Source organism: Podarcis pityusensis (assembly GCF_964106645.2).
Source record: "Podarcis pityusensis genome assembly, chromosome: 8".
Classification (NCBI taxonomy): Eukaryota; Metazoa; Chordata; class Lepidosauria; order Squamata; family Lacertidae; genus Podarcis; species Podarcis pityusensis.
The window spans coordinates 29,079,610-29,101,150 of NC_138033.1; the positions used below are offsets into that span (position 1 = coordinate 29,079,610).

The following is a 21,541-nucleotide window of genomic DNA, read 5'->3' on the forward strand; positions in this document are numbered from 1 at the left end:
TCCAATGCCTGCCTGATTCAGGAGAGGACATGCCACCTCATCCTTCTTCAGTGGGAATGCAAATTTGCCCACTTCCATTAAATGCAAATTGGGGCTGAGTAAAAAGCCACCATCCCACAGAAGTGTGAGAAAAGCCTAGAGTAGAATAGTGAGCAGGCCTGGCACCAGTGGCCAGTCAAGCTGGGCCCTGGCTGAGGCCCAAGAATTCAGAAGAGTCCCTCATTGGCCCAACCTGCTGTCCATCTGCCATGAAACTTGGCTGGTGACCACTATGACTCTGCCTTTTCTGGGCTCTAAGAACCAAGGGGGTCTTCTTTTCAGAGCCTAGCACTCTCAGGGCCAACATCTTAATGCCAGGCACTGCCTCTGTCATCACTGCAGTTTGTCAAAGCAACTACAGAGGCTTAAATTTATTTATTTTTTAAAAAATCTACATTTAAAAAATATTTCTAGTGACTATGGTTGAGGCATGGGCGTTCTCTTGGCTACCTTGGTGATAGAGAAGCTGCTACTGCTGCTGCTGTCATTTAAAGCCCATTTTTTCAAAAGTGGGGGACAGGGAGGAGTATCAAAATGTGCCAAGAGTCCCCTGAGGTCTAGTGCCAATGCTGGTAGTGAACGTAAATTCAAAAAATGCAGAAAATCTAGTTTCATATAAGAAAAATAACAACTTCCTACATCTTGTGGAGGTAAAGATATGCTCCAAAGTGTGTGGCCAATGTCTGCTGAAATCTCAGAACTCAAAGACATGGCTGAATCAATTTGCCCCAAAAAAGAATCGTCAAAAAATTATACAAAAAGGGATACAGTGCAAATCAGCCCACTTTGCATTTTGTATACAAATGTCAGCTTTCCTTGGCGCAGTGTATTTTAAAACTTATTATTAAGCATGGAATACACACAGCCTTGCCTGTCACTGGGCGTCTGGTCCACAATTAGAGCACCCACGTGTCCGGCTTCAAGAGGTCTGTGAACAACAACAACTGGCAGGTGCCAATTACCCTGTAATCGAGCAGTTCAGGCTTGGTTGCAAACAGGCGGCTACAGTGTTGACACTTGAGTTTGACGACAGTGCGGGCAAAGGTAACTTGCTGGGACTGAGCGGCGAGTCTCTGGAGACCAGCTGCGGCTGAGCTGCTGACTGAGCTGGGGGAAACCGTGGAGGTAGTGCTGCCCGCTGCTGAAACCGTGGCTCCTGATGGGATACTGACAATCACTTGGCCCTGTGACAAGGGCACCACTGATGAGTTCATTCCCGCAGGCTTGTTGAACAAGTTCTGTTAAAGCAACAGGGGATGGAAAAACCTTACATCAACAGGATTTTCTGCCAAGTTTGAGAGGTTCCTAGCATAGGATCACCTTTTCAAAATTCCAGGAAGGAGCTAGCAATTTTAATAAGGATTGCAATAGCAGCCTGCTAATCTCTGGAGGTACACCCCACCACCCCAATTCCCTGCCCCACAGCCAACCTATGCCGTCTCCATGCTTTTCTTTCCTTTTAATTGTTCTCCATCTGTGGAAAACAGAATTCTTAATTCTTGGGAAACTGATCTCATAAAAGAGTATCATGGAGAACAAATGAAGTCACAGAAGTCTGTGTTATATCAGAGAGGTTATACCAGTGTTATACCATCTCCACTGTCTTTTTGGTACCTGTTGAAGTTTTTTCCTTTTTCAACAAGTCTTCAAAGTAGAGAAGTTTTCTCCTAGCTGGAATCCGTGTTGGATTTGAAATTGTTTTTATATATGCAATTGTTTTTTCCCCAGATGCCCACCCCCTTTCTAATTTTTTTTAATGCCAAGTGCATAAAACTGAACATGAACAAGTTAAATATGTGCAAGTTGAGAGCTTACTCTGTGTGTGCAGGTGTGCATATTATGAAACCACTTCAAGATCCTTCATAGCAAGCAATTCTTACGTTAAATATTATATTATTAATTATTATGATTATTATAATTTAACTGACACATCTCTGCGCTATGTCTATTAAGTGTATTAGCACTTTCATCAGGATGAAACATAGCAATGGAGAAGCTAGTGGTCAAAAGGAGAAGGAGTATGCCCAAGGAAAGATTGGCAATGGCCACAAGTCCAGGAAGGGGAATGAGACTAGCACATCTGACAAGCCAAGTGAGTAACTAAACTGGAAAACAGGACATACCTGAAAAGCCACCACACAGCTATAGCTGCAAAAATTGCGTATGCTGCCATCTGACATAGCGAGGTGATACTGAGGGATGGCTGAGGTCTTACAGCTGTTACACTGAACCTGGACACCTGCCAGAGAGAAAAACAAATAATAACAGAAAAATAATAATTTAAGAAATTTTATTTCTTAAATAAGGTCTCTTGATTTCAGAAAATGTATATATGAAAAGGACAGCACAACATTTACCTGAAGATGTGACCATTTTAACTCTGTGTGCTGACAAGCAGTTCACAGAACAAAAGAGCTCTGTTTTCCCCACATTATTTGTGCTTTCAATCATCTCAGCTGAAGATCTCAGAGATTTACACAGTGCGCAGGGAGTGATTTTTGCTGACTTCTGTAGAAAGAGGAACAACAGAGTTTTTCCCCTTCAGAGAGCTGAAACAGTTCACTTGCCCACATAGCTCACTGGCAGGTGAAAAACATAGGTGCATCACATACACAAAACAGAAGTGAGCTTAGTATTTATTTATTAAGTCAATTTACACACCGCTCACTATATGTAAAACATCTTCAAATCGTTTCCAAAAAGGAGTCAAAGATACCAAAGTAAAGAGTCACAGACTTGCAACAGTATCTTTTACAATGGGAAACAAGAACAGCCCCCGATTTGCTTCAAGGGGCTGAACTACATGACTGTTTAAGACTCAGGTTTCCAGGTTTCCAAGACTTTCCCAGGAAAGTCACTTTGTGAGGGGATGATCCTGCAGCAGGTTTAGAGTGCAAAATTCTCTCCCTTATACCCAGAGCTGTTCACCTGTGCAGCATGGCCAATACCCATCTGGCCCGGAGAAATAAAAACAACTGGTGGTAAGCTCCCCTTTCCTGCCCACTACAGGTTCTCTCAAATTTTCCCCTTGTCTCAATAGAAGGAAAGTAGAATTCTGGCTTTTATGTTAAAAGCACTCCCTCGCCTCCCCTATCTGGCTGCTCTCCACAGACACAACTATAAACAAGTTTCATATTATTAGCTATAGGGTTGAGGCTCCACGCAAGCCTAGTGTGCATTAAAATAATGATTTAAAACAGTAACAGCAACACACACCAGGAACCAAAGAAACCATGCACAGACCTGTTTGTATGCAGTGACACACGTTGAACTGCAAAACTTTTTGGACTGCCCCTCGATCTGAAGCATGTGGCACTGGCCTGAGGCACTGTAACAGTAACCCCCACAGTTCTCACAGCAGTTCATGGTCAAGTTGTTTGCTGAGCGGAACTTGGAGAAGCAGGCGTCACTGCAGAGTTTGTGCACAACATTCTGGTAATTCACTTCATGCCGAATCTGAGAGAGCAAAGAAAAACATTACATGGGAGTATTCCAAGGCATTCTTTCTCTCAAAATAATTATGCACTTTAAAAAATCTAGTGGATTAAAGCATTTCCCCCCTCCCACCTACCAACTCCCTTTGATTTTTTTTAATTAAACAAAATAAACTTACAGAAGTGTTTAAAAACTGGCAATCCAGGCAAGTAAATTTTGCATCTTGCAAATTTTGAATTTTCTTACAATTTACTTACTTAATTTGTATACTACCCTCCATCCATAGATCTCAGGGTGGTTCACAAGAGAAATACTAGGCATTGTGAGTGAATCATACTTACGATAGGCATCAGATTATCTGTCATGAAAATTAAAATCAATATTTTAAGATCCCCAAATGAAGTAACTTGTCAGACTTGCTACAAGTTTTGTTTCATCGTGAATTCTGATTAAAAATTAAGCAACCGAGCAAACCCATTTTTGCTTTTCTGAACCACAAAGGCAAAGAATTTCAGTGATTCAGGAGAATTCCACTGGAATGATGCAGTAGAAATTTGGGGGTAAGAGTGGGAAACAATACTATATCCAAGAAGTAGACTCTAGCACAGCCTTCCCCATCCCAGCTTGCTTGCTCACATCCTAACCCATTACTGATTCCAGACACTGGTTCGGAAATTCAATGGCCTCCTTGGTTCAAGATGCAAGTGATAAGAGGAGAATGCCATCTGCATACTGGTGACAGCAAACTCCAAAACTTCAGAAAATAGGACTCTTCTTTGGAACTGGATTCTATTGCATGGTGGCTATAGCTGCCCTCACCTGCCCTCACCCTCACAAGTGCAGATGTACAAAGTGCTCTTTATAATTTTCAACTTGGAAACCAACCAATGAAGTTAGACAAGCTAGTGATTTGATGAAAGCAATATGCAGAGCTTCATGGCTGAGCTAACACTGAATGTGGCTTTTCCCGCACCCAAAGCCGATTCACTAATCACCTGGCATCCTGACCAACCAAAAATTTAGAAAAAGGGTTTGCGATTTCAGTTACCACTGCATTCTTCTGGCACATGCTGCACTTGGTGGAAATACTGTTTGTGTGAATGGTGACGACAGGCTTCCTTTTCAGCTCGTACATGGATAGACACGACTGGCTGCAGAAGTCCTTGCTGGAGTTAGTGTTGTCAAACTGAGCGGTAATCACATCCTTTGGATTCAGAATGTCCCTACACAGTTTTGAAAGAGGAAGAAATCAGGTGTTCAACTTTCACAACCACAAATTTACATCCTCCACAGACCAGTGAGGTTCTCTGCAACACCAAATGTCAGCATAGTGGTTGTGATCTGTCTAGCTAGCATGTTCCACTTTACAAATGGAGCAACTGGTACCAATGAGTGTGACCTGGCCTGACTACAACAGAATCACAGAAGTAAACCCACGGCAAGCTTCAGTTACTTCGTGGGTACTTCCAGGGATGTACAAGCTCTGTATCAATACTCCCACGACCAGAACATGTCTTCAAAATTTATATATCTATATCTATATCTATATCTATATCTATATCTATATCTATATCTATATCTATATCTATATCTATATCTATATCTATATAAAAGACGGTTAAGTTCCGTCAAAGGCGACTATGGGGTGTGGCGCTCATCTTGCTTCAGGCCAAGGGAGCCGGCATTTATCCACAAACAGCTTTCCAGGTCATGTGGCCAGCAGGACTAAACTGCTTCATGACGGAAACCAGAGTGCATGGAAATGCCTTCTACCTTCCCGCCACAGCGGTACCTATTTATCTACTTGCACTTGCGTGCTTTTGAACTGCTAGGTTGACAGAAGCTGGCACAGAGCAACAGGAGCTCACAACCATCACACAAGTTCAAACCACTGACCTTCTGATCGGGAAGCCCAAGAGGCTCAGTGGTTTAGACCACAGCGCCACCCGCATCCCTTCAAATTACATTCCCAGGGCTGTTTACAAAATAATAATATTAGTGCTATGTTTCTTTCCCCTTTCACAAAAAATAAAAAGCAAAAAAGGCTAAGATTTTTTCCATTCCTTCTGCTGATTGTCAGTGTCAAAAGTCTGCTTTGCAAGCATTTTTTTTTCCTTGACTTGAGTACATGGGTGCTTCCAGACTGTCACTACCTTTGGGGTGGAATTCAATCACATACCAGCAAATCCAAGTTACAAAACTGAGTTGATGCTCTTATGCAACAAACCTCTCCCCCCCACCCGCCCAAAGTGGACTTTCTGCAACAAAGGGAAGTGTGGGATAACATGTACTTGACACAACGCCTTCTAAACTCCCCACAAACAATTCAGAATGATTTGTAGCACATTTCAAAGCCTCAGAGCCCTTACTTTGAGCAGCTGGAACAGGTTTTCTTGGAAGAAGCTGGTGGTCGTGTGGCTGGTACAGTATATCCCGTGAGGCACAGTGTGGAGCAGAAGAGCTGAGTGGAGCCTTTCCTCTGATAGGCTGTTTGCCCCTTCTGTAGGATCTTCTTGCAGCCTGAACAGGAAACCCGAACAGCCGTACTCGGGACTGAAGGAAGCAGTTTGTTCATGCCAGAGGATGGTGTGTTAGGTGGGAAATTGGAAGTCAGCTGTGGAGCTTACCAAGAAGAGAGGGAAGAAATATGCTGCTATTGAGGTCATCTTCAGAGGCTCTCCTCCAGGTGCTCCACCTCCACCTGAGAAGCAGGTGGTGACTGGAGGCGGGGGGAGCTTCTTGGTTGTTGCGCCTCATTTTTAGAAGTCCCTCCCCAGAGAAGTTTGCCAATGTTGCTATTTTTTTTGTAATGTATTACTGACTTTTAATATAAAATAAAAAAATCACTACTATTACCCTTCTGCTCCATTTGCTCAAACAAAATACAGAAAGCCATTTCTTCCAAGGCAATTCGTATATAGTTATGTACTACTTTGGAAACCGGACTTATGAACAGGAAGAAGTCAAATTACTGGCCACCAATGCCCCATTAAATTATCAGTTTTCTGTCTCCCTTTCTGAGTCCTGATTTTCTGTGTTGAGCAACGTATTCATAATTAATAAATCCCAAACTGTCTGCACCCAATCCTTTTCTTCAGAGGATTCAATAGATTTCCATGTCTGTGCTATCACTAATCTGGCAGCTGTTAACAAATTATGAAACAATTTCTCTTGGCAAAGCCTTTTTAAAATGTCCCTAGGCTTTTTAATGCTATAATTTATTTAAAAGTTCTCTTTTGATTTCTGTTATTTATCTTGCTTTCGTAAATCTCCCTGGAAGCATTGCTGAAGGATAGCATGGCCATCTGAAGAACAGGAGGGGCAAGCGCAACCCTTTTCCTTACCAAGAGGGCTGCCACTGACTGAAAACACAGCACTGATCTTCAGTTCCCCTTCCTGAGTTTTTGGCTGCTGGCCATATTCCTGAAACAAAACAGCTACAGGTAAAATTCCAGCCACTGTGATCACCAGTACTCAATCTATTGTGTAAATCCTGGGACACATTTGAAATAATTGTGCCCTAACTCCAGTACAATAGTAATAATAATTAACAATAATAATAATAAACAATCACCTTCTGCAAGGCCCAGACTCACCAGTCCTACTGAAGAGGCTTCTCATGAGGCTGGAGGAACATTGCCTGGCTGTGAGGGTGAGGGCCGCTCCCTGCAAGGCACTTTGCACCTGGCCTAGGGGGCGGGGCCCACACTCACCAGCCCTAGAAAGAGGCTCCTCATGAGGCCGGAGGAACATTGTCCTGCTATTGTTTTATTGATTTAATATGCTGTAAACCGCTTTGAGATTTTTATTAAAAATGTAAAGCAGTATAGAAATTAAAATGAATAAATAAAAATAAATAAACATCTCAAGGTGATGTATAATAAAATAATCCTCCATTGGGTTGGATGCCATGACAGATCACTTTCCCTATGCAGTGTGCTGGTGTCAGCCACGTTTGATGGGAATGGCTCACCAAACTCCATCCCTACTTTACTTTCCTCCATGCCCCTGCCCCACTTATACATGCATCCAAGATACTGCACTTTTCCATGAAAAGAGTTATTCTGAAGGCAGCTATAAAAGCATCCAAAGAGCTAAGAACAGAGATGCAACCCCATCCCTACTACCTCTCAATATCTTCACCATACAGCTTTAACCCAGCAGCCAATGCTGCACTTATAACACAGAGAGACAGGTCAAGGCTAGGCAGTTTATGTCCCATCTTACCTCAGTATTATCTGGTTCATCCTTAATTTTGTTCAGCAGCCCCTGCTGAGGTGCAATAGCTTTATCGTAGTCATTGTCCAAAGGCTCTTCCTTAATTCTAATATTTGGTGCATAGGAATTCCCCAGCTCTTGACCAACGGATTCCTTATTAGCAAACAGGTAGCTAGACTCCTAGCACACAAGAACAGTAACTTCAGCAGCATACACATTTGGGAGATAACTTTCCCATTTACCTCTGAATTTAGCTACAGTCCACTTTCCCAGTTTTTCTCTTCTCCAGCAGCTTTCCCCATGACCTCTCCTCTTGTTCTTGTTACCCTGAGTTTCTATGTTTCCATCTTCTATGTTTCCTGACCTAGAAACTCCTCTCCCCCATTCCCTGGTCCACTTTTTCTCTCTTACACCTACCTTTCCTTTCCTAGACCCTTGCTGCTTCTCTCTTTCCTAGGCTCTTCTACTTTGCCCCTATATAAGATCAGAGCAGCTCAGAGAATGACAGTCCAGGACCCTTCAACTAGCTCCACCGTTCTGTGGCATTATGGCAGCTTAGCCAACTATTAGCAGAGGGTTCAACAGCAGCACAACAAAATCTCTACAATATTCCTATTCCAAAAAAATGCACTTTGATTTGCCAATCAAATAAAGGCCCACAACTTACCCTGAAGTTAGTTTCTGGTGTTTGTGGTGCCAACTGTGTCCGTAATGTTTCATCCACTTGATTAGTAACTAGGGAAAAACATATTCAATTAGCATCCCTTTGGAAAACAATTCACATCAACCTGTGGACTACTGCAGCAATGAAGGGTGGGGAACTGCATTCGGCTGGCAGGCCCGATCCTGGTCTTCTGATTTCTTCACCCACTTCACCCACAGGTGGGCAGTCAACCAACATCATGCAACAACTTCACTCACTGTCAGCACCAATCAGTTGAACAGCACTGTCAGTGAACCCCACTTGTCAAGGAACAATTGGGAGCACATGTTAATTTTTTTAAAAAAATAATCCTTTGCAGCAAAATACTTAGCTGCCCCACATTATGTCATCAGGTGTAAGACTGGTCAGTTTGGTTTGGGGGAAATGGACTCAGGGGCCAAATTAGAACCCTTGCCAGGTCTAATTAAGTCTGCAGTCCAGAAGTCCCCACCACTGCAGTACTATTTTGTTGATCAGTTTTTTCAAAAGTTGATGGAACTGAGTACGTCAACCAGATGCAGCCATCCATGAGGCAAAGTGAGTGCCATTAAGCGTGGCAGACAGATCTGTCCCATGGTGTGTAATCCACTGGGAATTTCCTTGAAGATGTTTCACTGAAATAAGCAGAAACTCATTAAGTTTAACCTAAACCCTAAGGTTTGCTCTCTGCTTAACCTTAGCAAACAAAGTGTTACCTGATTTATCGAGGAAACTGCTTTTCAATCTGGAATCCATTTCCTTCGGCATTTTTTCCAATCGTTTGTCATGCTCCTGAAAAGGTCCTTCTCTGGCTTTCTCCTTTGTCAAAAAAATATCTTTAGCATCATCTCTTCCTATGCTAAAATCTTTCCGAACAGACTTAAATACAGAGGGCCCTTTGTCAAAAGGGGAAGAGAGGTCTTTCTGAATCACATTTTGCATCTGTGTGTCTTTCTCATTGTCCACTGCATGATCCCGAACCCTCCTCATATCTCCCCGACTATCCTCAGGGCGCGAAGGGAGGCTATCCTTTGCAGGAAAAGTTTGCTCGTCCTCATTGTCACTCCCAACAATAGGAATCCCTGTAAGATCCCCAGAGTTCAAGAAGTAATCACTGTCAACCAACAAAGAGTTTGTAGATCCTGTTCGATTCTGCATTCTGTACGGTATGCTGTCAAAGGCAGGGGTTAGGTTGTGAACAGTTTTCTCAGACATTTCTGTAGGTACAAGCTCACCACCTGGAGAAGGAAGAAGAATAAGATGCTTTCCAAAACCAACATATTTACAATATGGAAGCAAATATAACAATGAGGATATTGTTTTGGGCTTTCAGCTGGCTATTACAGTTTGTAATTCTGATGTTTTGTATTTCAAAAGTTGTTTTTTGCAACCTTGTGACTGGATGTGAAAGAGGGAAGGAGACTTAATAAAATAAAATATTTATGTGTGCCCCAATGTATTTACAGTGGTACCTCGGGTTAAGTACTTAATTCGTTCCGGAGGTCCGTTCTTAACCTGAAACTGTTCTTAACCTGAAGCACCACTTTAGCTAATGGGGCCTCCTGCTGTCGCTGCGCTGCCGGAGCACAATTTCTGTTCTCATCCTGAAGCAAAGTTCTTAACCCGAGGTACTATTTCTGGGTTAGCAGAGTCTGTAACCTGAAGCATATGTAACCTGAAGCGTATGTAACCCGAGGTACCGCTTTAGGGCAGTGGTGTCCAAGTTTTTTTCAAAGAGGGCCAGATTTGATGAAGTGAAGGGTCATGGGAGCCAACCAAAGGGCCAACCAAAATTTGGATCCTTTTTTTAGTTTTGAAGTTGTTGAGGTTTTTTTTAGGATTTTCCCCCAGGAAATGAACTGCCACAGGGGCCGGATTAAACCGACCAGTGGACCAGATTAGGCCCCCAAAACAGACTTTGGACATGCCTGCTTTAGGGGATGGAATAATGTCCTTAATCTGTCATGAACACACTGCTGATCAACTTCTTTGGAAGACTCAAAGTTCCAGTATGCTAAGAAGAAACAATTAACAATGTTCTTACCATTCTAGAAAATTCCTGGTTCCAGTCTTCCTCCCCACCCTTGCCCCAACAATTTGCTGTTATGTCCAAAAAGTACAGACTGTAGTTAACCTAAACTAGAGTTCATTGAAACAAGCCAGGGTCAAACCATGATTTATGATGCACCCTTAAGACTTGACCATGAACTAGTATAACAACCAAAATGGGGCACTCGTTTCACCTTTTAAGGCTATTTGACAATTATAGAAAGCTTTGTACCAAGACCTTAAGATAGCTTTCTTTGGTACATACAGCCAGTTTAAACACTATTAGCCTACAGTGTGGTCCCCCAGTATACAGCTACTTACACTGACTCACCAGACATACTAGTTCTCATTACTCTTAATTTGCACTGTTCCGCAATTTTAGAGCTCTCTGTGGGGTTATCAGGAATTTCCACAAATACTGCAGATGGGTGGAGAATGCATCCCCCCCAATGGTTTTGCAAAGTGTCAGTATCAGAGTTTTGGAATACATGTAGTAGCTACCAAACTGGGTTATTAGTTAATGATCTGGAATATTTTTTGTTACTTACAACCCCACCACTTAATGACTGGACTTAAGCCATCTGGAACTGGGATTCTGGCATCTTTTAAGAAAGGGACAGAAACTTTTAGCTCATAAAGAAAGGAGTTTCTGAGGAGGAAGGAATCTTTCGTAAATAAACAAATAAAAGAAGCACTTACGTTTTTCTGCTATACTCCCAAAAACTGCATCAGCTTTGTCTTCATACTGCAAAGAGAAAAGGAAATATATAATTATTCTGGTTTATTCACATAATTTCTCATTTATCTATTTATTAAATTTCTATGCTGCTCCTTCATTCAAGAATCACAGGGTGGTTTACAATATAAAAACACAAAAATACATGATAGGAGAAAAGTATTTTCCTCTTCCAGTTACCAAATTCCCAGTGCAAAAACTCACAACTTTATAATGCAGTTATCTTACAATTCAGCTTTCTACACAAATTAAAGAAACAGAATACCTATTCCTACCAAGACTTTCTTATTTTATACAGAAAGGCATAAAATGACCATTAAGGATTAACCAAACAAAATAGATTCATTCACAACATGAAAAGATTTTGCAACTGTTGATAATCCAATGATTTTTTTAAAAAACCTGGTGGTTTAAGAGATAATGCTATTTCATGTTGGTGCACCCTCAACTAAGTTCAGAAATTGGAAGTTTGCAGATGGCCCACCCCATGCCCTGTGATTGGTAACAATGCGGGGCTGTCTCAAATTTTGTTTGCTTACATTTCTCTATGCACCCACATTTTCCTGTGGTTTTTCAGGCCTATATCCAAATGGGGAGAATGGGACCAGAGAGAATACCCACATCGACCTGGTCCTGTGATTCCAAATGAAGTTTCTGAACCTTAGTGTATTTCTAGAGGAATCCTAGGAGTTGACAAATGCCAGTTTCTTGCTTATTTCAGTAGCTGACAGGAGAGTTGGTTTCTCTGTTTAACAGTACAGTAGTTAAACAGTGAGAGATGGTTCTCCTCTGATCAGCTGTGTTTGATGGTATGGTGCAGGCAAAGTAGTGTTACAAACCTGGCTTTCCAATGCTGAGCACTACTGCTGTTTACCAAGAGGGAGAGGGTCAAGGCAAGGAGAGCTCAGTAAGGAGCCAATCTGCTGTTCCTGTTGTTGCACCTACACCAAGCTATGCACACCTCATCCTCCCAGTAAGCGCAAGTGAGACTCAGAATTGGGAAGCCAGGCACGCAACACCACCCTGCCTGCACTGCTGCCTCTAACATAGTAGGGTTGAGAATGGTACTGTTACTAACATGGTGCGGTACTTGTAGCTGTGCTTCCTAGTCCCATAACAATGGTTTCTGGTAATTAAAAATGTCAAAGCATTTTTTGAAAATAATCTACCCAAAGAGGTACACTGACAGGTGAGGAATGTAGCGGCCTAAATATTCACATTTCAGTGGATTTGTAGACCAGTGCTTTTTCCCCTCTAAAAGGCACTCACAGGGTCTCATAGATAATATCAAGTTAGACCAGTAGTATAAGTGTTAGCAATACAGTGGTGCCTCGCAAGACGAAATTAATCCGTTCCGCGAGTGTCTTCATCTAGCGGTTTTTTCATCTTGCGAAGCAACCCTATTAGCGGCTTAGCGGATTAGCGCTATTAGCGGTTTAGCGGCTATTAAAGGCTTAGCGGCTTAGCTGCTAAAAGGCTATTAGCGGCTTAGCGGCTTAGCAAAAGGGGAGGGAAAGCGAAAAAAAAATCTCAAGACTCGCAAGACATTTTCGTCTTGCGAAGCAAGCTCATAGGGAAATTCGTCCTGCGAAGCAACTCAAAAACGGAAAACCCTTTCATCTAGCGGGTTTTCCGTCTTGCGAGGCATTCGTCTTGCGGGGCACCACTGTACAAGTGTTAGCAAACTAGAACACACTGTAAAATGTACAAGTGATGAATACAATTAGCTATCTGTACAAGCAAAGTAGAAAATATTATAACAGAATAAGTTTAACCACACTTTCACTTGGCCCGTATTTTGATTGTATTAATCTTACCCGCTGAATCAGATCTGATCAGATTTGAAGAGATGCTGCTTAACCGAGCTTCAATTCAGTGGGTAAGATCAGATTCTCACAAGGCACAGCAGTGGAACAGCGAGAAAAGCTTTAGAGCCTAGGGAAATTAATTGGTACACAACATGATCAAAATATGACATTGTGAGAGGAAACTGTTTCCTCATAACATGTGTTTCTCTCATTAATGAAAACTTAAGTCCTGCATATAATTTTGTGTTCTGGTATTTTAAATTTGACTATTCTCTGCTCTGTCTGCTTTTAACAGATGCCATTAGTCAGGAAATACTCTGTCATACTGGTCAGGGAATATACGCTCATGTTTTGGCTTTTATATTTCAAACCTGCAGTGTCCCCCGTAGCACTGTTAACTTATCTTCTACCAGTGTGTCAATTTCTCCTGAACATAACATAGGTATTTATATACACTTTGAGAACAGTCTCTAAATCTATAGTTCTAGGAACATCATCTTCCAATTAACATTAATTTCTGATTCATTTTTTTTCAGAGTTATATTGTGAAATACTAGGACTGTAAAGCATCTATTGCTGCTTTTTTAACTGTGTATTTTTTGTCTCTACTTAATATCATTTAATTGAATTTACCACATTCCTTCAAAGTTGTCATTAACACTGAGTAAAAGGATCATCATTTATTAATAAGACAAAAACTATCTCCTGTTCTCTTATGTCTGTACAAAAATCAAATCTCTGGTCCGATTCTGCTTTGTATTCCAAAGTCAATTTACCTACCCTCATGTACCTATCCAACAACCAAACATACTCATTCATCTTCACTCTGTCTGACAGACTTTGTTAATTCTTCAATCACAGATGAAGAAACATCAGATACTGAAGTCACTTGTGTTATGGCTCCACTTGTTAATGTTCAAAAGAAAGGATTGCTCTTTTGCAGCATGTTTCCAAAAATGATACTATCCAATAAAACATTATTGGTCATCATTAAAATGGCTAAGCTCACATTCAAGGCAAAGCCATAGCTAGGGAAACCAATCATGGTTTCTTCAGCAAATATGTCTCACAGATAAGTAAACAATTTATGGCTTGTTTCCCCAGAGCTTGCTTTGTTTTCCAGCTGCTGATGTGTCTGTAGCTTAGCAAGCATATGGGGTGGGGTGTTCTAACAAGCAACAGTTAAACAAGACCAGTGGATTCAGACAGAGCATTAAACCATAGTTTAAACAAGCCATGGTTTCTCATGCTGGTTCGTTGCCAGAAAACAAACCATGATAAAACTGCAGGCCATATACGGACATTCCTTTTTTGTATTTGTATTTAGTTTTATTGGTTTTAATGTAAACAGTGTAACAGGTAACAGAGGTTTAGCAGCCAGATTTACAATTACAACAAGGGTGTGATGTATTGAAACGTAACACTGTGAGACATCTACCAAAACAAGATGAACATAAAATATCCATTCCAACATAAACCATGAGTCACTGGGGACCAATAGCCAGCATTATATTTATTAATAAAGCTTATAAACAGAAACCAGATGACAAAGTTATCATGTTTTGCCAAACCCTTAATCACTGCATGATGATGACATGAGTGTTCTGAAAGAGCAATATCCCATATTCTTGACCACCATCTCTCTTTGGAGGGCCCATCTGGGGCTTTCCAGTTTTGAGCAACAGCCAGTTTTGAGCAACAGCCAGTTTTGAGCAACAGCCAGTACAGCAGCCAGTAATAAGGAGATTAAATCTTTGTGATACCTTGGGGTTTGTCAGACTTTCAGCTGTCAAAAATCTTTCAGAAAGACCCAGTGCATTCAGATGCAATATCAGAAATTCAGGGGAACCAGGCCAATTTCTTGTAATTGTAGATGAATAAAAGCAAACATATTAGACACAATGCTAATTTCATCTATGATTAAAAGTAGTAAAGGCTTAATGAGGCTCTGTAGAAAGGCAGCAGTGTCAAGACCTAACTTTCAATACTTCATCCACGTGCTCCATTGGGAGCATAAAACAGCTTACGGGATAATCACACTACCAATGCTGTACTGAGTATAAGAAGAGCCTTGCTGGACCAAAGGCCCATCTGGACCAAATTGTTTTCACATTAGCCAACCAGATGCCTACGGGAAGGTCATAAGCAGGACAGGGATGCAATAGCACTCTCCTCACTTATGACATCCTGCAACAGGAATTCAGAGATGTACTGTCTCCAACAGTGGAAGTAGGACATGGCCATTGTGGTTAGTAGCCACTCATAGCATTCTCCTCCGTGAATTTGTCTAATTCTCTTTTAATGCAACCCAAGTTGGGGACTGTCACTACCTTATGTGAAAACGAAATCAGGAATTTATGAAATGTGTGAACAAGTTTGCTTTTGTCTAACTGGAATCTTCCGATATTCAGATTCACGAGATGAAGTTGGTTCTGGCATTATGAGATTTCCCTATCCACTATCCATGCATGTTCTCATACAACTCAATTGTGTCCCCACCCTCACCTATTTTCTTTAGTTAAAAAGCTACAAATGTAACCCATCTTCACAGCCGAGCTGCTCCATCCCCTTGCTCTATAGCAGGGGTTGGCAAAGTTTTTGTGGCTTGGGCCGGTTCACAGTCCCGCAGACACCGCGGTGGGCCAGAGTGTGTGCGCGCTCACGCATGCGCAAATGCTATTTTCAGCGTGGAGGAGGCGTGCACAGCTTCCCATTGCCTGAAGGAGCTTCCTGCAGCCAATGGGAAGCCGGCCAGTGTCGTGAAAGGCGGTTCCCCACTCTGCTCCGTGCCAGTTTAGCGTGGCACACAGGAGCCGACCGAGCAGGCAGCGGGGGTAAACAGCTCCCATGGGCCACTTGTGGCCCATGTGCCTTTGGTTGCTGACCCCTGCTCTACGGTTCACTTCTGTCTCTGGTACAATGCATTTGGTACAACACATTGTGAGCATTATACTTTCCAAATTTGCTTGAATTATAGCCTTGTAACAGGGTGGGCTCCTGTTGCTCGGTCCCTGCTCCTGCCAACCTAGCAGTTCGAAAGCACGTTAAAGTGTAAGTAGATAAATAGGTACTGCTTCGGCAGGAAGGTAAACGGTGTTTCCGTGTGCTGCTCTGGTTCGCCAGAAGCGGTTTAGTCATGCTGGCCACATGACCCGGAAGCTGCGGACAAACGCCGGCTCCCTCGGCCAGTAAAGCGAGATGAGCGCCGCAACCCCGAGTCGTCCGCAACTGGAATTAACAGTCAGGGGTCCCTTTACCTTAACTTGATTAGATCCAATATTTTGTGAACACTAATTCTCACATAAGACCTAACAAGTAATAGTAGAGGATAGAGCTCTAAACTCAACAGAACTTTGCATTTCTCACAAGCTTCTATGACTGAGAATATGAGCTTAGGTTTATCTTTGGGCTCAGCTCATATGTAATGAAGTCCTTAATTTTATCTCTCTTTCCTGTACTAATTACTGATCTTCTAGCAATGTAAATAGTGTATGCTGAACGTTCTTAAACTCAAAGAATGATCATTACACTGAACTCTGATAGCACGGACTCAAGTGTTCTTTTTTCAATTTTTCAGTTCTACAATAATGAACAGAACCAAGCATTTTATTTATTTTTCATCAACAATATTTAACCAATTCACCTAAGATGGTTCACATGTAATGCTAAGCCAGACTATGTCTTAGTGCACATGTCTAAGTGTGACTGAGAGATCACAATCATGATCCTTGCCTAGTCCTCTTGCTGCTGCACTGCCAGAGGTTGTCTTATAGCATGTTGTCTAAACTTAAGCTCATAGTTTCTCTTCTCCAGAAAGCTGTAAAACTAAGAACTTTGCTTACAGCTCACAATTTGTCTAGCATGAGGCAAACCAGGAGCCCAGGTTTGGACCTGCTAAGCCAAACCATAGCTTAGCTCACAGCAGAGCAGCAGCAGGACCAGAGGAGGAACAAAGTGCTCACAATTTCCTCTCCGGGAGCCTGCATGCACATGCATTCATGCTAAATATAGTCTGGCTTAGCATTATGTGCGAGCCAGCTCAGAATCATCATGGAGTGTTGTGGCCTTTTGCACAATAAAGTACAAACTATATTTCTGTACACAAATCATTTTCCGTATTTTGATTGGTAATACATGAGCTCATCTGTATTCAGTTTTCTAGTAAAGCTACTTCTGTTTTTGTTACTGAGAACATGAGTCATAAAAATAATTTACAGTGATGACAGTAATCACTATAAAGGAGTATTCAATTGTTTAATTTCTTCTTTAAGATGAGACATTCTTGTAATTCTTTTGTATGGTTTTATGGCATTTTATGTGTTACAGTATTTGCATATATTACTGTGATATTTTATGTGAGTGGGTTTTATGTGAGTTTACAGTTTACAGTTGTTTTAGTCTTTCAGAATGCCTACCTTAAATTTATTCTTCTCTTGTCTAACCTGCACTGCTAAGTTGTCTGTATGAGTAACAAATTGTTTTAGATTTAACCTTATTTGAAATTTTGTTGTGACTGATTTTAGAGATCCAAAAGAATTCCTCATAACATTAGCTATACTGTAGTAAGGGGCACAAAGTATAAGGCATTTTTAAAGAAAAGAAAAGCTTTAAAATCTATCTCCCTGCTCTCCCTCCCTTGTCCCTTTTTTGTCTTTTGATAATAGGTACTTTTTAGACCACACCTTATTTCCCCTCAGGACACATTTTGTCCTATTTCTTTTAGCAACGTTAGCCTAATTTTTGGCTTTATTTGTTATGTTTATTATCTGATGTATCTCTGATTTAAGTGTGGTCCCTGCAATATTTCTCCTCACCCCTTTTAGCTTTTTGAGGTGGTAGTATCTACGTCTCTTCTGTCGCTTTCTTTGTTGCTTCGATGGCATTTTTTCTTCTTTGTATTTTACTCCAGATGCTAAAAGAATAATATTCAAGTCTGGTTAAAAATATTTAGTGTTGATTCTACTGAGGCAGCACACTTAGTCATATTTAGCATATCTCTAAAACAGTTGCAGTATATTCTGAATTATGGTTGGGCCTTAAAATCATCCTTGTGATACACCACAGTACATTTGAGTCAAAAAAGTAACAATAAACTCAAGAAGCTGCTAAAAAACAAAAGAACATCAGAGCAGAATAAGACACAAAGCAGTTTGCTTCAACACAAAGCATTTCAAACTCATCTAGCCTATATCTCACCTAAAATAAGCCCATGTATGTGTGGGTTTCATACTAAGTAGGCATCACTGGCAAAGAGGAGAGTTGACTTCTCTACCAAGGGTAATCTGGCTCCTGGCTTGTCTGCCAAGGGTAACAATGTAGTTTTATGATATACAAAATTATCCCCCAACACTAACAGTGATTTTTTACACTTGAAGGGTAAAAAATTACTGTGAAAATTGATACAAATTATCACTACTGACAGTTCCCAACTTCCTTCCTCCTAGATTCATAGAATCTGAGTTTGCACCTTAATTTTTAACAATGTTGTTACACAAAGTAAATTAAGAACAGAGGACCAAAATTCCCAACACCAGTATGTACATGAACCCAATATGACATAGTTGTTACTTTTGCTGTTGGATGTTGTATGTTTAAGTAATCTTGAAATGTGGCTTTTTGTATGTTATTATATTTGCTATTGTTGTGCTATGTTACTATGAAATTGTTACTATGTCATTGTTTGCTATGTTATTATAAAATTGTTTTTGTGGTATTTGCTTGAAGTGCATTCCTGTTTTCTGTTGTAAGCTGCTTTGAGCATGATTTTGTGTGTGGAAAAGCAGCATACAAATAAAATGAATGAATGAATGAATATTGGGATGCAAATAAAATGGTTCCAGCAACATTTGCTTCTTGAAACTATTAATTTAATATATATTAAGATATTTAGAATGTGCAAATAAAGGAAAATTAAACAAAGTATTTTGTTTTAGAATTATTAATTTTTGAATATAATTGGTAGTTCTTAGCAATATGTGTACTCTCATTCACAATATAAGCTCTACACTTCACTACAAAGGTTGCATGTGGCAGAATGAAATGCAATTCACAGTGCTACATAAGGCGTGTGCAGAAAGTTTGGTCCAGAAGATCTTAAAAATAATGCTTATTTTAAACCAGTAACCCCATGGCATCTGATTTACTACTACTAGTACTACTACTAAAAGAAGAATATGGCTTTAAACTTCATTATGTTCAGTCAGCAGGCACAGACAAATCTGGTCTAGTTCTAGGAGTCATCTTCACACCGTAGCAACCAGGGCCAATAGTTGACAACTAAACATTCTAGGGTGGGTGAAGAAGGAATGCTTCAGCTTAGAGCGGTTTGCCAGACTCATGTGCAGAAGCAGAACTTCCCATCAGACAACCACATGAACCTAAACTTTAGGCAACAGAAAGCAAAATAATTTCACCATTGAGAGATGGCTCCAGAATCATGTCCATAATTACCAGTAGGGCATACAAACATCTGAATAATGTACTAGAGTTTATAGTTTCTGCAGCTGCAATCTCCCATCCATGTTTCCCAAGGTATAGTGCTAATTTCTGAGTAAAGTTTACATCGACTTGAATCCCCTTTCTTTTCCCCTTCCCTCTCATCCTTTCAGTGTTCTGCCATGTGCAAAGTCAACAGCCATTAACCATCTCTCTTGCTATGTAAACACATCTTGATTTTCTGTCTCAAAGATTTTTTGATTAATATAAACTCAGTTGCACAAAGTGGTGTAGCACAGCCTCCAACAACCTGGTGCCCTCCATGTGCTTTAGACTACAACTGTCACCCTATTGTTGGGATTATAATTAGCTTTAAAAAGTTTTCAATGCTGTATCTTAAATTGCTGTGATCTTAGGATAAAAAGCGAGTAACAAATTGTTGTTGTTGTTGTTGTTGTTTGCTGCTGCTGCATCTGTCTTAAAAAGAAATCATAACACTTTTATCCTACCCTTCCTCCAAGAAGCTCAGGGGGGTGTACAAGATTTTCCGCCCATTTTATACTCTCAACCACCCTATGACTGAATGATAGTGACTTGCCCAAGGTCACCCAGCGGGCTTCATAGATTGGAGAGAAGGGAAGATCTTTATTGCTACAAGGTGAAAAACAGCTTTTGAGACCTATTTATGCAGCATTCCTGTACAGAAGCGTTCAATTCATCTCCCAGCACCATGACTGCAACTGAAATAGGAGCCCCTAACACCTGCTTTTGAGTGTGATAAAAAGTGCAGAGGTCCAATCACAGATTTTCCACATCATGTCTGTTTTAGCCCTATCTTTAGACAATGGAGATGGGGAAAAATCAGAGGGGGACTGAAGAAAGTGGGTAAATGTGAGCATGCATGTGTAAGTTTAATTTCAGAAGAAGAAAGAGACGCATGAGAGAAGCTGGGATGGGGATGATGTAGAGATGTAGCATTAAGTTGCCTGCTATAATTTACACAATGCGTGAAATCCAGGCTCTAGTGTAAAACGTGAATCCCCTCACCACAAAACAACTAGCAATCACCATCACATGAGAAATACCCTGGCAAACTTAAGATACAAGAGAACAACTGCTGGAAAAATGCAAGCAGACAGTACTCCCAGTATCCTATAACTGATTTTTAAAATGGCCTTGAAATCTGAAATGATTATTGGGTATGTGCATCTTTGATCGCTCCAAAAACGCTGAAGCATTATTATGATTGCTAAAGGTAATATTGTTACTACTACAAAGTTAAAGGGTGTTCCATTAAACTAGCCACAGCCCACGAGAACACAAATAATAATAATGTCCTAAAAATACTGTTTATATTAAGCCAGGGCAAAATGGAGTGGCTTGTTTCCTTAAGTGGGCTGGGTCATTGGTAGAAGTAATACCACTGCTCCAGCTTTCCTTTGTCTTCTGAGCACAATATGCAATGCTAGTCTTTAAAACCTTGGGTTCCACAATGAAAGATGGGATTAGCAATAGAAGACAGTAACAAAATAAAGTCTGTTTCCCTCCAGCCCCCTTTTCCATAGCCCACAACAGCCATTCATATCTACCCCTTTATTTAAAAAAATATTGGGTACCATATCCACACAACAAGGGCTCTCAACAATGTACTATTGGCAGTTACCTCACAACGATGGGAATTCGCTCCCCAAATGTTTCTCCAAGCCCAGGCTTGATCATTTTCTATGGCTAGGATAAGACTCTTTGAAAACTGAAGGTTAAGTCTGGTGGCTACCGTTGTCTGGCAGGAAAGAAAAGAAGAAGTTTTGTGTGTGAAACACTGGATTTAATTTACCTCAACCATCAAGTTACTAGCAAACCACTCTTATTTGCTCTTTAATCCCCATCTGCAGTATGTGGGAAATTATAATGGCCTACCTTACAGGGCTTTTCGACTGATTTTATAGAACTCTGGAGGAATGCAAAGAGTTCTCAAATTGGGGAACAGTAAATAATTTTTTGAAACCTAAAAATAATCCTAAGGATAATGGGATCTATACTTGGAAAGAGCAATATATAAATACTAAGAATATGATTAGTAAGCAAACATATTATTTACATATTTCAATACAATATACAATTTTGTTTCATTATATTATT

The 21,541-nt window shown here is 40.7% G+C and overlaps 1 protein-coding gene across 10 annotated transcripts in view; it reads right to left on the bottom strand.

Annotated features, from left to right (window-relative positions):
- Positions 1 to 21,541, bottom strand: part of ZMYM4 (zinc finger MYM-type containing 4) — a 54,685-nt gene that overhangs the window by 17,759 nt on the left and 15,385 nt on the right. For 2 of the 10 annotated variants that reach the window (XM_081018282.1, XM_081018284.1), the window contains exons 2-14: positions 21,066 to 21,182; positions 17,782 to 17,879; positions 11,123 to 11,168; positions 9,091 to 9,612; positions 8,360 to 8,427; positions 7,702 to 7,872; positions 6,819 to 6,897; positions 5,844 to 6,096; positions 4,523 to 4,697; positions 3,283 to 3,495; positions 2,397 to 2,547; positions 2,163 to 2,278; positions 1,002 to 1,277 (exon numbers count right to left, since the gene is read on the bottom strand). In XM_081018282.1, the coding sequence (XP_080874408.1) occupies positions 1,002 to 1,277; positions 2,163 to 2,278; positions 2,397 to 2,547; positions 3,283 to 3,495; positions 4,523 to 4,697; positions 5,844 to 6,096; positions 6,819 to 6,897; positions 7,702 to 7,872; positions 8,360 to 8,427; positions 9,091 to 9,612; positions 11,123 to 11,168; positions 17,782 to 17,850 (2,139 nt within the window). In that variant the 5' untranslated portion in view covers positions 17,851 to 17,879; positions 21,066 to 21,182. Of the gene's footprint in view, positions 1 to 1,001; positions 1,278 to 2,162; positions 2,279 to 2,396; positions 2,548 to 3,282; positions 3,496 to 4,522; positions 4,698 to 5,843; positions 6,097 to 6,818; positions 6,898 to 7,701; positions 7,873 to 8,359; positions 8,428 to 9,090; positions 9,613 to 11,122; positions 11,169 to 12,976; positions 13,095 to 14,730; positions 14,988 to 17,781; positions 17,880 to 21,065; positions 21,183 to 21,541 lie in introns of those variants that run through there. The other 8 variants (XM_081018285.1, XM_081018288.1, XM_081018287.1 and 5 more) reach the window with 7 other exon arrangements.